The sequence below is a fragment of the Oncorhynchus keta genome, chromosome 3 (assembly GCF_023373465.1).
Source record: "Oncorhynchus keta strain PuntledgeMale-10-30-2019 chromosome 3, Oket_V2, whole genome shotgun sequence".
NCBI lineage: Eukaryota > Metazoa > Chordata > Actinopteri > Salmoniformes > Salmonidae > Oncorhynchus > Oncorhynchus keta.
This window is the reverse complement of record NC_068423.1, coordinates 30,308,494-30,323,733: the sequence shown is the minus strand read 5'-3', so window position 1 is coordinate 30,323,733 and position 15,240 is coordinate 30,308,494. Positions and strand designations below refer to the sequence as shown.

Genomic DNA, 15,240 nt, shown 5'->3' with positions numbered 1-15,240 from the left:
ACCGTGCTCTGAAATCTGTGTCCAGCTGAATTTCAATTGGCCTCTATCTAAAGAACATAACAATAATACCCATCTCTACCGATCCCAGCTTGACCAACCCTGATGGATGTCCACTTTTATCAGAATAAGATCTTACTCAAAGTGTTTTTTTTTGTTTTGTTTTTTACTGTAAACACTGGGTCATATTACTGTAAACACTGGGCCATATTACTGTAAACACTGGGCCGTATTACTTTAAACACTAGGTCATATTACTGTAGACACTGGGCCATATTACTGTAAACACTGGGTCATATTACTGTAGACACTGGGTCATATTACTGTAAACACTGGGTCATATTAATGTAGACACTGGGTCATATTACTGTAAACACAGGGTCATATTACTGTAAACACTGGGCCATATTACTGTAAACACAGGGTCATAGTACTGTATACACTGGGTTATATTACTGTAAACACAGGGTCATATTACTGTAAACACTGGGCCATATTACTGTAGACACTGGGTCATATTACTGTAAACACTGGGTCATATTACTGTAGACACTGGGTCATATTACTGTAGACACTGGGTCATATTACTGTAGACACTGGGCCATATTACTGTAGACACTGGGCCATATTACTGTAGACACTGGGTCATATTACTGTAAACACTGGGTCATATTAATGTAGACACTGGGTCATATTACTGTAAACACAGGGTCATATTACTGTAGACACTGTGTCATATTACTGTAAACACAGGGTCATATTACTGTAGACACTGTGTCATATTACTGTAGACACTGGGTCATATTACTGTAAACACTGGGACATATTACTGTAAACACTGGGTCATATTACTGTAGACACTGGGTCATATTACTGTAGACAGTGGGTCATATTACTGTAGACACTGGGTCATATTACTGTAGACACTGGATCATATTACTGTAAACACTGGGTCATATTACTGTAGACACTGGGTCATATTACTGAAAAACACAGGGTCATATTACTGTAGACACTGGGTTATATTACTGTAGACACTGGGTCATATTACTGTAGACACTGGGCCATATTACTGTAGACATTGAGTCATATTACTGTAGACTCTGGGTCATATTACTGTAAACACTGGGTCATATTATTGTAGACACAGGGTCATATTACTGTAGACACAGGGTCATATTACTGTAGACACAGGGTCATATTACTGTAGATACTGGGCCATATTACTGTAGACATTGAGTCATATTACTGTAGACACTGGGTCATATTACTGTAAACACTGGGTCATATTATTGTAGACACAGGGTCATATTACTGTAGACACAGGGTCATATTACTGTAGACACAGGGTCATATTACTGTAGACACTGGGCCATATTACTGTAGACATTGAGTCATATTACTGTAGACACTGGGTCATATTACTGTAAACACTGGGTCATATTATTGTAGACACAGGGTCATATTACTGTAGACACAGTGTCATATTACTGTAGACACAGGGTCATATTACTGTAGACACTGGGCCATATTACTGTAGACATTGAGTCATATTACTGTAGACACTGGGTCATATTACTGTAAACACTGGGTCATATTATTGTAGACACAGGGTCATATTACTGTAGACACAGGGTCATATTACTGTAGACATTGAGTCATATTACTGTAGACTCTGGGCCATATTACTGTAGACTCTGGGTCATATTACTGTAGACTCTGGGTCATATTACTGTAGACACTGGGCCATATTACTGTAGACACTGGGCCATATTACTGTAGACTCTGGGTCATATTACTGTAGACTCTGGGCCATATTACTGTAGACACTGGGCCATATTACTGTAGACTCTGGGTCATATTACTGTAGACTCTGGGTCATATTACTGTAAACACAGGGTCATATTACTGTAGACACTGGGTTATATTACTGTAGACACTGGGCCATATTACTGTAGACACTGGGTCATATTACTGTAGACACTGGGTCATATTACTGTAGACACTGGGTCATATTACTGTAGACACTGGGTCATATTACTGTAGACACTGGGTCATATTACTGTAGACACTGGGCCATATTACTGTAGACATTGAGTCATATTACTGTAAACTCTGGGTCATATTACTGTAAACACTGGGTCATATTACTGTAGACACAGGGTCATATTACTGTAGACACTGGGCCATATTACTGTAGACACTGGGTCATATTACTGTAGACACAGGGTCATATTACTGTAGACACTGGGCCATATTACTGTAGACTCTGGGTCATATTACTGTAAACACTGGGTCATATTACTGTAAACACTGGGTCATATTTAACAGGGTCAGTTAGACGTCACATTTCTGATATTTGCTGACCGATTAGTCCTTTTTAAGATGTTTTTTTTAACACATCAACTGTCCCCTACTTAAAATTGATTCCACTTGAGTCATGCATTTCTATTCTCCTCTCCCTCTCCTCTCTGGTTCTTCTCCCTAACGTATCTCTCTCCTCTTCCTATCTTCTCCCTCTCTTCTCCCTAATGTCTCTCTCTCCTCTCTCTCTCCCCTCCCCCTCTTCTCCCTAATGTCTCTCTCTCCTCTCCCTCTCCTCTCTTCTCCCTAACCTCTCTCTCTCTCTCTCTCTCTCTCTCTCTCTCTCTCTCTCTCTCTCTCTCTCTCTCTCTCTCTCTCCCTCCTCTCTTCTCCCTCTCTCTCTCTCTCTCTCTCTCTCTCTCTCTCTCTCTCTCTCTCTCTCTCTCTCTCTCTCTCTCTCTCTCTCTCTCTCTCTCTCTCCACTTCCTCTCTCTCCCCAACACCTCTCTTTCTCCTCTTCCTCTCCTCTCTCCTCTTCCTCTCTTCTCCCTAACTTCTCCCTCTCTCCTCTCTTCTTCCTAATGTCTCTCTCTCGTCTTCCTCTCTTCTCCCTCACGTCTGTCTCTCCCCTCTTCCTCTCCTCTCTCTCTCTCTCTCTCTCTCTCTCTCTTCTCCCTAATGTTTCTCTCCCCTCTTCCTCTCTTCTCCCAAACATCTCTCTCTCCTCTTCCTCTCTTCTCCTTAACGTCTCTCCCTCTCCTCTTCCTCTCTTCTCCCTCTCTTCTCCCTAATGTCTCTCTCCTCTCTCTCCTCTCCCTCTCTTCTCCCTAATGTCTCTCTCTCCTCTCCCTCTCTTCTCCCTAACCTCTCTCTCTCTCTCTCTCTCTTCTCCCTAATGTTTCTCTCCCCTCTTCCTCTCTTCTCCCAAACGTCTCTCTCTCTCCTCTTCCTCTCTTCTCCTTAACGTCTCTCCCTTTCCTCTCCCTCTCTTCTCCCTCTCTTCTCCCTAATGTCTCTCCTCTCGGGAAGTAGCCTAGTAGTTAAAGCGTTTGGCCAGTAACCAAAAGGTAGCTGGATCAAATCCCCAAGCTGACCATTTAAAATCTGTCCTTCTGCCCCTGACCAAAGCAGTTAACCTACTGTTCCCCGGGCGCTGTGGATGTCGATTAAGGTAGCCCTCCACACCTCTCTGATTCAGAGGGGCTGGGTTAAGTGTGAAAGACACATTTCATTTTACTTCCCTCTCTATCTTCTCTTTCTTCTCTGTTCCTCTGTTTGTCCTCTCTATCTGCGTATCATCTGCGGTGTGGTGATCATTACCAGAGATAGTTCATTAGCAACATAGAAAAGAGTCTTCAGCACCCTCTTCACACTCTTCTCTTCTCATTATAAAACACTGGATGTGTAAAATGGCACCCTATTGTCTACATAGCACACTACTTAGGGCTCTAATGCACTCTAACGGGAATAGGGTGTCACTCAGGTTCTTCTCCAGAGTGAGAGAAGAGGCAGGTAGGTACATTATTAATAGAACAGGGGGTATGTCCAAAAGGACACCCTATTGCCTTTATAGTGCACTACTGTTGACCAGAGCCCTATTCCCTTTATAGTGCACTACTTTGCCATTTGGGACTCAGAGTGTGTATCCTTCTGGCCCCCCGGGGGGCAATTATGATTCTTACAACTGTAGTTAACCATTGCTGCTGATTGTGGGGAATCGTTGTGTGTGCTCCAGCATATTGCACGGTCAAATAAACTCTAGAGAGAGGAGAGAGAAGAGAGGAGAGTGGAGAGATTAGAGAGGAGAGTGGAGAGAGGAGAGAGGAGAGAGAGAGAGAGAGGGAGAGGAGAGAGGAGAGAGGAGAGAGGAGAGAGGAGAGAGGAGAGTGGAGAGAGTAGAGTGGAGTGGAGAGAGGAGAGAGGAGAGAGGAGAGAGTGGAGGAGAGAGTGGAGAGAGGAGAGAGAAGAGTGGAGAGGAGAGGAGAGAGTGGAGAGGGGAGAGGGGAGAGAAGAGAGAAGAGAGAGCAGAGAGGAGAGAGGGATGAAGCTGTACAAGACAATGATTCATATGGATGTACTGTATAGACTGAAAACATTGGAGTGATTGCATGAATCAGCATAGCCTCTATCTCTTTCTCTATCTAAATGTACTAGTACAGTTCAACTATCTCTCTCTCTTTCTCTCTCTCTTTCAATTCAATGGGAAACATGTTGACAAGTGAAATGGATGAACAGAAATGAGATGAACAATAACAAAATAGACAGTTACACTCACAAATGCTCCAAAAGAAAAAATATATTTCAAATGTCATATTATGTGCAACTAGTTAAAGTAAAAAAGGGATAATAAATAAACATAAATATGGGTTTACAATGGTATTTGTTTCTCACTGGTTACCCTGTTCTTGTGGCAACAGGTCACAAATCTTGCTGCTGTGATGGCACACTGTGGTATTTCACCCAGTAGATATGAGAGTTGATTAAAATTGGGTTTGTTTTCGAATTCTTTGTGGATCTGTGTAATCTGGGGGAAATATGTCTCTCTAATATGGTCATACATTGGGCAGGAGGTTAGGAAGTGCAGCTCAGTTTCCACCTCATTTTGTGGGCAGTGAGCACATAGACTGTCTTCTCTTGAGAGCCATGTCTGCCTACGGCGGCCTTTCTCAATAGCAAGGCAATGCTCACTGAGTCTGTACATAGTCAAAGCTTTCCTTAATTTTGATCAGTCACAGTGGTCAGGTATTCTGCCACTGTGTACTCTCTGTTTAGGGTCAGTCACAGTGGTCAGGTATTCTGCCGCTGTGTACTCTCTGTTTAGGACCAAATAACATTATAGTTTGATCTTTTTTGTTGTTAATTCTTTCCAATGTGTTAAGTAATTATCTTTTTGTTTTCACATGATTTGATTGGGTCTAATTGTGCTGTTGTCCTGGGGCTCTGTAGGGTGTGTTTGTGTTTGTGAACAGAGCCCCAGGACCAGCTTGCTTAGGGTCTCTTCTCCAGGTTCATCTCTCTGTAGGTGATGGCTTTGTTATGGAAGGTTTGTGAATCGCTTCCTTTTAGGTGGTCGTAGAATTTAACGTCTCTTTATCATATTTGGATAATTAGTGGGTATCGGCCTAATTCTGCCCGAATTGGTGTTTTACATTGCACATGAAGGATATTTCAGCAGAATTCTGCAAACAGAGTTTCAATTTCATTTCTATTCTCCTCTCCCTCTCCTCTCTGGTTCTTCTCCCTAACGTATCTCTCCCCTCTTCCTATCTTCTCCTATCTTCTCCCTCTCTTCTCCCTAATGTCTCTCTCCTCTCCCTCTCCTCTCTGGTTCTTCTCCCTAACGTATCTCTCCCCTCTTCCTATCTTCTTCTTCTTCAAACAGAGTTTCAATTTGTCCCATTTTGTGAATTATTGGACCTCTCAGGCCAATGGTTTCTATAACTGTTTCAAGTATTTTTAGCCTGATCCTAATTGGGATGTCAAATTTGATGTTCCTTTTGATGGCACAGAAGGCCCTTCTTGCCTTGTCTCTCAGCTCGTTCACAGCTTTGTGGAAGTTACCTGTGGCGCTGATGTTTAGGCCGAGGTATGTATCGTTTTTTGTGTGCTCCGGGGCAACGGTGTCCAGAAAGAATTTGTATTTGTGGTCCTGGCGACTGGACCTTTTTTGGAACACCGTTATTTTTGTCTTACTGAGATTTACTGTCAGGGACCAGGTCTGTCAGGGCCCAGGTCTGTCAGGGCCCAGGTCTGTCAGGGCCCAGGTCAGACGGAATCTCTCGGTGCTGCTGTAGGTCCTCCTTGGTTGGTGAAGAAGAAGAAGCACCAGATCATCAGCAAACAGCAGACATTTGACTTCAGATTCTAGCAGGGTGAGGCCGGCTGCTGCAGAATGTTCTAGTGCCCTCACCAATTTTCTTCATGTAGAAGAAGGTGGGGCTTTAAAAAAAAATATTTAAAAGTTTTAACCGCACACTTTTTGTTTGTGTTTAATGTTTTTCCGTTTTTTCATATTATTGTCGTTTTTCCCCCAACTTCCCCGGCTTTTTGAAATCAACAAAGCATGAGAAGACTTTGCCTTTGTTTTGGTTTGTTTGATTGTCAATTAGGGTGTGCAGGGTGAATACGTGGTCTGTCATACGGTAATTTGGTAAAGAGTAAATTTGACATTTTCTCAGTACATTGTTTTCACTGAGGAAATGTACTAGTCTGATGTTAATGATAACGCAGAGGATTTTTTCCTCAAGGTTGCTGTTGACCAATATCCCACCGTAGTTATTGGGGTCAAATTTGTCTCCACCTTTCTGGATTGGGGTGATCAGTCCTTGGTTCCAAATATTGGGGGAAATGCCAGAGCTAAGGATTATGTTAAGAGTTTAAGAATAGGCCATTGGAATTTGTGATCTGTATATTTATAATTTAATTTGGGATACCATCAACCCCACAGGGCTTTTTGGGTTGGAGGTTTTGTATTTTGTCCTGTAGTTCATTCAATGTAATTGGAGAATCCAGTGGCTTCTGGTGGTCTCTAATAGTTGATTCCAAGATTTGTATTTGATCATGGTTTTAATGTTTGTTCTGTGTTATTGAACCAAAAAGATTGGAGAAGTGGTTTATTCTTACATCTCTGTTTTGGATAGATAACTATTTGTGTTGTTGTTTGTTTAGTGTTTTCCAAATCTCTCTCTCTTTCTCTTTTTACCTTTATTTAACTAGGCAAGTCAGTTAAGAACAAACTCTTATTTTCAATGACGGCCTAGGAGTGAGTTAACTGCCTGTTCTGGGGCAGAACGAGTCTCTCTCTCTCTCTCTCTCTCTCTCTCTCTCTCTCTCTCTCCCTCTCTCTCCCTCTCTCTCTTTCTCTCTCCTTAAATTATTTTGTCTCTGTCCAACAGTATGTTCTGGCTGTTGGTAGTTCTGTGTTCCATGCCATGTTTTATGGAGAGCTGGCGGAAAACAAGGATGAAATCCGAATTCCGGACGTGGAGCCTGCAGCATTCCTGGCCATGTTGAAGTAAGGAAGGATTCTACTCCGCTTTCACCTCCCTCTTCCTCTCGCCTCTCCTCTTCTCCTCTTTCACCTCCCTCTTCCTCTCTCCTCTCTTCTCTCCTCTTTCACCTCCCTCTTCCTCTCTCCTCTCCTCTTCTCCTCTTTCACCTCCCCTCTCTTCTTCTCCTCTTTCAACTCCCTCTTCCTCTCTTCTCTCCTCTTTCACCTCACTCTTCCTCTCACTTCCTTTCTCCCTCTGCTCTTTCCTCCTCTCTTCGTCTTTCACCTCCCTCTCCTCCTCTCCTCTCCTCTCCTCTCCTCTCCCCTCTCCTCTCCTCTATTCTACTCTCCCATTGTTCCCTCTCCCCCATTGTTCTCCTGTATCTCTGTAGCACAAATAAACCTCCTACTAACACATAGGCACTATATATATATATATATATATATACTAACACATAGACACTATATACCCCCCTACTAACACATAGACACTTGTGAAGATGAGAAAATTGGATAAATTGAAGCAATATGGTCACATTTTCACACAGCCACCCAGTCAATCTCTCTCTCTCTCTCTCTCTCTCTCTCTCTCTCTCTCTCTCTCTCTCTCTCTCTCTCTCTCTCTCTCTCTCTCTCTCTCTCTCTCTCTCTCTCTCTCTCTCTCCTCTCTGTCTCTCTCTCTCTGTCTCTCTCTCTGTCTCTCTCTCTCTCTCTCTCTCTCTCTCTCTCTCTCTCTCTCTCTCTCTCTCTCTCTCTCTCTCTCCCTCTCTGTCTCTCTCTCTCTCTCTCTCTCTCTCTGTCTCTCTCTCTGTCTCTCTCTCTCTCTCTCTCTGTCTCTGTCTCTGTCTCTCTCTCTGTCTCTCTCTCTCTCTCTCTCTCTGTCTCTCTCTCTCTCTCTCTCTCTCTCTGTCTCTCTCTCTCTCTCTCTCTCTCTCTCTCTCTCTCTCTCTCTCTGTCTCTCTGTCTCTCTCTCTCTCTCTCTCTCTCTCTCTCTCTCTCTCTCTCTCTCTCTCTCTCTCTCTCTCTCTCTCTCTCTCTCTCTCTCTCTCTGTCTCTCTCTCTCTCTCTCTCTCTCTCTCTCTCTCTCTCTCTCTCTCTCTCTGTCTCTCTCTCTCTCTCTCTCTCTCTCTCTCTCTCTCTCTCTCTCTCTCTCTCTCTCTCTCAATTAAATTCAAATAGCTTTATTGGCATGGGAAACATATGTTTTAATTAACATTGTCAAAGCAAGTGAAATAGATAATAAACAATCAAAAATAAACAATAAATATTACACTTGCAAAAGTTACGTTAGTTATAGAGACATTTCAAATGTAATATTATGGTTATATACAGCGCTATAAAAATGTACAGATATATAAACATTGTTCCCTTTCTCTCTCTCTGCTGTTTTCTCTCCTGTGTGAGTCGTGTTGTTCCTGCCCCTGTGTGGGTACTGAGTGGTATATAAGCTCAGTGTCTAACTCCCAAATGGTGCCCTATTCCCTATGTAGTGCACTGCTTTAGACCAGCGTCCAATAGGCCTTCATAGGGGCTCCGGTCGAAAGTAGTGCACCATGTAGGGTGTTTCACTATGTAGGAGACAGTGGGGGCCATTTGGGAGGCATAAGTGTGTAGGAGTATACCAGCTGCTGTGTTACTGCAAAATGGATTAAACTCTGTGTTCCTGCCTCCAGCCCTATATCTCTTCACTGTAGTTAATATCTATTTTTACCTTTCACATATTCCCAGTCCTCACACCAGTGTCAGAAAATACATTGTTGTTGTGCTTTACGGGATACATCTGAAATATGAAAACAAATGGTGTCCTCCAGGCTGCCTGAATAATACATCCAGTGCTGTTTGCTCGCCAAATTGCACCCTATTCCCTATGTAGTGCACTACTTTTGACCAGGGTCTTATGCAGCGAATAGGGTGAAATTTGAGTTGCTGACGTTGTTATGTGTTTGACCCTCAGTGCAGTCTGTGTTGTCCTCTCATGAATATAAATTTGGTAAATTAATCTGTACTTTAGCAACCTCTACCTAATACATACTGTCAACAGTTGGTCACGTTCTTTATACACTGCATCTGGAAAATATTCAGACCCCTTTACTTATTCAAAATGTTGCTACGTTACAAACCTATTCTAAAATGGATTAAAACATATATATTCTCATCAATCTACACACAATACCCCATAATGACATCACAATACCCCATAATGACATCACAATACCCTGTAATGACATTACAATACCCCATAATGACATCACAGACCCCATAATGACATCACAATACCCTATAATGACATCACAATACCCCATAATGACAAAGCAAAAAACAGGTGGTTAATTGTTAAAACAGAAAGTTTTCAGACCCTTTATTCAGACCCTTTACTCAGTACTTTGTTGAAGCACCTTTGGCAGCGATTACAGCCTCGACTCTTCTTGGGTATGACGCTACAAGCTTGGCACACCTGTATTTGGGGAGTTTCTCCCATTCTTTTCTGAAGATCCTCTCAAGCTCTGTCGTGTTGGATGGGGAACGTCGCTGCACAGCTATTTTCAGGTCTCTAACGAGATGTTAGATCGAGTTCAAGTCCGGGCGTTCAGAGGCTTGTACCAAAGCCACTCCTGCCTTGTCTTGGTTGAGTGCTTAGAGTCATTGTCCTGTTGGAAGGTGAACCTTTGTCTGAAGTCTTGAGCAGTTTTTCATCAAGGATCTCTCTGTCCTTTAATCAGTTGATCTTTCCCTTGATCCTGACTATTCTCCCAGTCTCTGCCACTGAAAAACATCCCCACAGCATGATGTTGCCACCACCATGCTTCACCGTATGGATGGTGCCAGGTTTCCTTCAGACTTGACGCTTGGCATTCAGGCAAAAGATTTGAATCTTGGTTTCATCAGACCGAAGAATCTTGTTTCTCATGGTCTGAGAGTCTTTAGGTGCCTTTTGGTAAACTCCAAGTGGGCTGTCATGTGCCTTTTACCACTCCACCATAAAGGTCTGATTGGTGGAGTGCTGCAGAGATGGTTGTCCTTCTGGAAGGTTCTCCCATCTCCGCTGATGAACTCTGGAGTCCTGTCAGAGTGACCATCGGGTTCTTGGTCACCTCCCCGAGGCCTTTCTCCCCGATTGCTCAGTTGACAGGGCAGCTCTAGGAAGAGTCTTGGTGGTTCCAAACTTCTTCCATTTAAGAATGATGGAGGCCACTGTGTTCTCGGGGACCTTCAATGCTGCAGAAATGTTTTGGTACCCTTCCCCAAATCTGTGCCTCGACACAATCCTGTCTGGGAGCTCTAAGGACAATTCCTTCAACCTCATGGCTTGGTTTTGCTCTTACATGCACTGTCAACTATGCCATTACAAATCATGTCCAATCCATTGAATTTATGACAGGTGGACTCCAATGAAGTTGTAGAAACATCTCAAGGATGATCAATGGAAACAGGATACACCTGAGCTCAATTTTGAGTCTCATAGCAAAAGGTCTGAATACGGATGTAAATTACGTATTTCTATTTTAGTTTTTAATACATTTGCCAAAATGTCTTAAAACCTGTTTTCACTTTGTCCTTATGGGGGTATTGGAACAAGGCTGTAAGTTAACAAAATGGGGTCGGAATGCCACTTTATATACATCCACTGCCCTTATTGGTAATGTGTTTTGTTGACGACCTGTCGACTAAACCAACTCCTCTACCTGTCCCCCAGGTACATCTATTGTGACGAGATAGACCTGAGTGCTGACACAGTGCTGGCCACGCTCTACGCTGCTAAGAAGTACATCGTGCCTCACCTGGCCAGAGCCTGTGTTAACTTCCTAGAGACGAGCCTGTCAGCTAAGAATGCCTGCGTCCTGCTGTCACAGAGCTGTCTGTTCGAAGAACCCGAACTCACACAACGCTGCTGGGAGGTGAGTGATACGTGGTCACACTTTATTTGGTTACTCCGGATCTGTTACTAAGGTTAGCGTTAGAATAAGGGTTAGGGTTAGGATAAGGGTTAGGGTTAGGTTTAGAATAAGGGTTAGGGTTAGAATAAGGTTTAGGGTTAGTGTTAGAAAAAGGGTTAAGTTTATGGTTAGAATAAGGGTTTAGGGTTAGAATAAGAGTTTAGGGTTAGAATAAGGGTTAGGGCTAGGTTTAGAATAAGGGTTAAGTTTATGGTTAGAGTTAGAATAAGGGTTTAAGTTAAGGGTTAGGATAAGGATTGTGTTTAGGGTTGGGATAAGGGGTTAGGGTTAGGAATAGGATAGGATAAGGATAAGGGTTTAGGGCTAGGGTTAGGGTTAGGATAAGGGTTAGAATAAGGGTTAGGGTAAGGGTTAGAATAAGGGTTAGGGTTAGGATAAGTGGTTAGGGTTAGGGTTAGGGTAAAGGTTAGGGTTAGAATAAGGGTTAGGGTTATGTTTTGAATAAGGGTTAAATTTAGTATTAGAATAAGGGTTAGGGTTAGGATTAGAATAAGGGTTAGGGTTAATTCCATCACATTCGATTCCAAGCCCAAGTCTAAGTCCTTTATACTTGAGTCCTAGTTCAGTGACGAGTCATTTGGCTAAAAGAGGAAACTTGGCCCTTTAGTTATGGCCAAAACGATCTCTGTGTAGAAAATTCAATGAATCATTCCAGACTAGCTACATTCTGCTGTCCACCTCCATCCCACCAGGTTATTGACGCTCAGGCAGAGCTGGCCCTGCGGTCGGAGGGTTTCACTGACATCGACTCCCAGACACTAGAGAGTATCCTCCAGAGAGAGACCCTCAACGCCAAGGAGGAGGTGGTGTTTGAGGCAGCTCTGAGCTGGGCCGAGGCAGAATGTCAGAGACAGGACCTCACATCCTCCATAGACAACAAGAGAAAGGTATTTCTGATGGTAGATTTTGATGAAATGTATCTGTGGAGTAAACATACTACTTGTTACATAAGAAATGCTCTTGTAGCAAAGCAACGTTTATATGGTTCCAATGTGTACTATATTCTATTCAAGGTTCTCGGCAAGGCCGTGTTCCTGATCCGTATCCCCACCATGGCATTGGACGACTTCGCCAATGGTGCCGCCCAATCGGGCGTCCTGACCCTGAATGAGACAAACGACATCTTCCTGTGGTACACCGCTGCCAGGAAACCGGACCTCCTGTTCGCCAGCCAGCCACGGAAAGGGTTATCTCCGCAACGCTGCCACCGGTTCCAATCCTGCGCCTACCGCAGCAACCAATGGCGCTACCGAGGGCGGTGCGACAGCATCCAGTTCGCCGTGGACAAACGCGTCTTCATCGCCGGGTTCGGACTCTACGGCTCCAGCTGCGGCTCGGCAGAGTACTCGGCTAAGATCGAGCTCAAGCGCCAAGGCATTCTCCTCGGACATAACCTGAGTAAATACTTCTCTGACGGTTCTAGTAACACGTTCCCCGTGTGGTTTGAGTACCCCGTGCAGATAGAACCCGATACGTTCTACACGGCTTCTGTAGTTTTGGATGGGAACGAGTTGAGTTACTTTGGTCAGGAAGGAATGACAGAGGTGCAGTGTGGGAAGGTGACGTACCAGTTCCAATGTTCGTCAGACAGCACCAATGGGACAGGAGTACAGGGCGGTCAGATACCTGAACTCATTTTCTACGCCTAAAGGAACACAATGAAATGGATATTACCATTACTGATTTTAGTGAAGTTGGGTAAAAGTTGCCCCAAGTCGCTGATGTTGGGTCAGTTTTACATTTGCCCCACTAGTAGTTAAGGTTAGGATTAAGGTAGGGGAAACTGATCCAAGATCTGTACCTAGATGAAACGTCATCACAGAGTGAATTTGATGCCCATGGAGATGTGCTTGTTTTTATAGTACTTATTACTGACTTTGGTTTGATGGGTGAAACATGTCCATTGCGAGGACTGATTGATAATGGATTGATCTAAATGACACTTTGCGCGTGGTGGCTGTCACCATTGTGATGACACATTATTCCACTGCTGACTCTGTACGCTCTATAAATATTTGTTGTTGTCTCTCTTTCTTTATATGCAGAATTTTGGAATTTGACAATTCATGATTGAGGATTCCCAGCAAACAGGGGACATCCTGCGGACATTTCCATTAGGTCCCTTAAAAGGGTTTCTGCACAACGTTATCTCACAGACGCTCTGAGAACATTCTAAGAACATCGCATGATGGTCCCAGTGGAACGTTCACTGGGGGACCTTTTTCTAGTTCCCAGTTGGTCCCGGGGGACGTTTTTATGACGTTGTGTCATGGTACTGGTCACGGGGACGTCCCCGAGGATATTTTAAGGACATTCCTAGGACGTTGTGTCATGGTCCCCTCTAGTTTTTTTTTTGTCACGTGATGGATTGACATGATCGTACAGACTTTTCACCCCACCTAGAATTTGAACTCACAACCACTGCTGTGCCAAAAAGTCTGTAGATTGGCACAAGTCCCTTACACATTCGTTACCTATAATACATCTTGTCTGCGCTTAGAAAAAAAGAGTGCCAATCGCCCTGCTATTTTAGCTAGCAGTTAATCTGATTCTTCTCTTATCCTTGATTTCCTTTACTTATTTCAGCAATGTGAAGGTTTTCAGTATAGTTGTCTAATGTTGGTGAGGCGTGCTGAATTATTCTGTTACTCCTCACTATGATAAAAATAATAATTTTTTTCTTGAGTGTATTTTTTTTTTTACAGAGATGAAATATGCTTTGAAGAGCAAAGTGTAGGAATACAGGTATAATCAATCATTGGCACAGACATGGTGACGTAGCAGGAAGATTGGAATGTTAAAATCCCAGGTGAGGAATAATCATTTCTGCGTGAATAAACGTACACAACGAATGAAATCTACGTCAAAGTGTGTCAGGTATGGAAGTTGAAACAACGTACGTTGGAACGTACCTTTTTGTGCAAGTTTCCCTAAACATTTCCAAAAAAATGCATTAGTTATAAATGGATCAGTTGATCACCAACCAGGACAAAAGAAACACGGGTTGATGTGTAATGGGGGGACTGTCTCTTTCTGACCAATCATGAACAAGCCGGGAACTAGACAAAACCTCCAGGGGACCATGACACAAAGTCCTGACCACTTTATGGGGACCATTTCAAGACGTCCTGAGGACGTCCTAAGAACCTAATTTTGTTTGCCGGCTTTACTTTTGGTACTGTGGATGGTCAGCACTTCGACGAGTTCTTCGCCTCAAACGGACTCCTTAACCTCAAATAACTCAACAACAGACATCTCACTGGAACGGATCAGCATTGGATAACAGGAATTCCGATTAAAAAAGGAATTGACTCCGTGTGAAATTGACTCAATTTCACTTCCACTGTTAGGAATCGTGAATCTATTATTTTTTTTTTTAATCAACTCCCAGCCCCAATGTGTGTATGCACTGTATATAGTGTAATATATAGCTCAGAGGGTATCTTATGACTAATATGCTATATGTTTCCTATTTTGATGCTTGCACATGATGCACATGATATCTACAGAACAGCAATACTTCACTGCCTAATATATTCTGTGAATTGATTGATTGACGTCGCGCACGCCTGTGCGAAGACGGAACGCAACACCCTGCTACGACTCAATTGATTGATCGCTCTCTGTTTCAGCCAATGAATTGCACTTCACAAAGCACCCCCCCCCACACACACATCAATATTTATATTTTAGAACTGGTGACAATTATTAAGATTATTAAGAGACAATGTTGATATTTAAACACCGAACACTTACTCGTGTAGCCCTACGGTTACAGGTATGTGAGGAATAATGTATTTGTAAAGAAGATATGTCACAAGAAGAGACATACAGAAGAACAGTTCAATGTCACTATTTTGACAAGTTATCAACATATTAAAAATATCAGTTAAAAAAAACAAAAGAGTTACCATTGTAAGAGCCGTTGTTGATTATTATTGGTATTTTGGTTACTTTGATATGAGGCAGCCTTTTCTTTTGTTACTTTGACTG

The 15,240-nt window shown here is 43.1% G+C and overlaps 1 protein-coding gene across 15 annotated transcripts in view; it reads left to right on the top strand.

Annotated features, from left to right (window-relative positions):
- LOC118380461 (BTB/POZ domain-containing protein 3) overlaps positions 1-14,907 on the top strand; it is a 40,652-nt gene extending 25,745 nt beyond the window's left edge. For all 15 annotated transcript variants that reach the window (XM_052495765.1, XM_052495825.1, XM_052495820.1 and 12 more), the window contains 4 exons: positions 7,197-7,315; positions 10,986-11,187; positions 11,940-12,134; positions 12,261-14,907. In XM_052495765.1, the coding sequence (XP_052351725.1) occupies positions 7,197-7,315; positions 10,986-11,187; positions 11,940-12,134; positions 12,261-12,896 (1,152 nt within the window). In that variant the 3' untranslated portion in view covers positions 12,897-14,907. The remainder of the gene's footprint in view (positions 1-7,196; positions 7,316-10,985; positions 11,188-11,939; positions 12,135-12,260) is intronic.
- The last annotated feature ends 333 nt before the right edge of the window (positions 14,908-15,240 follow it).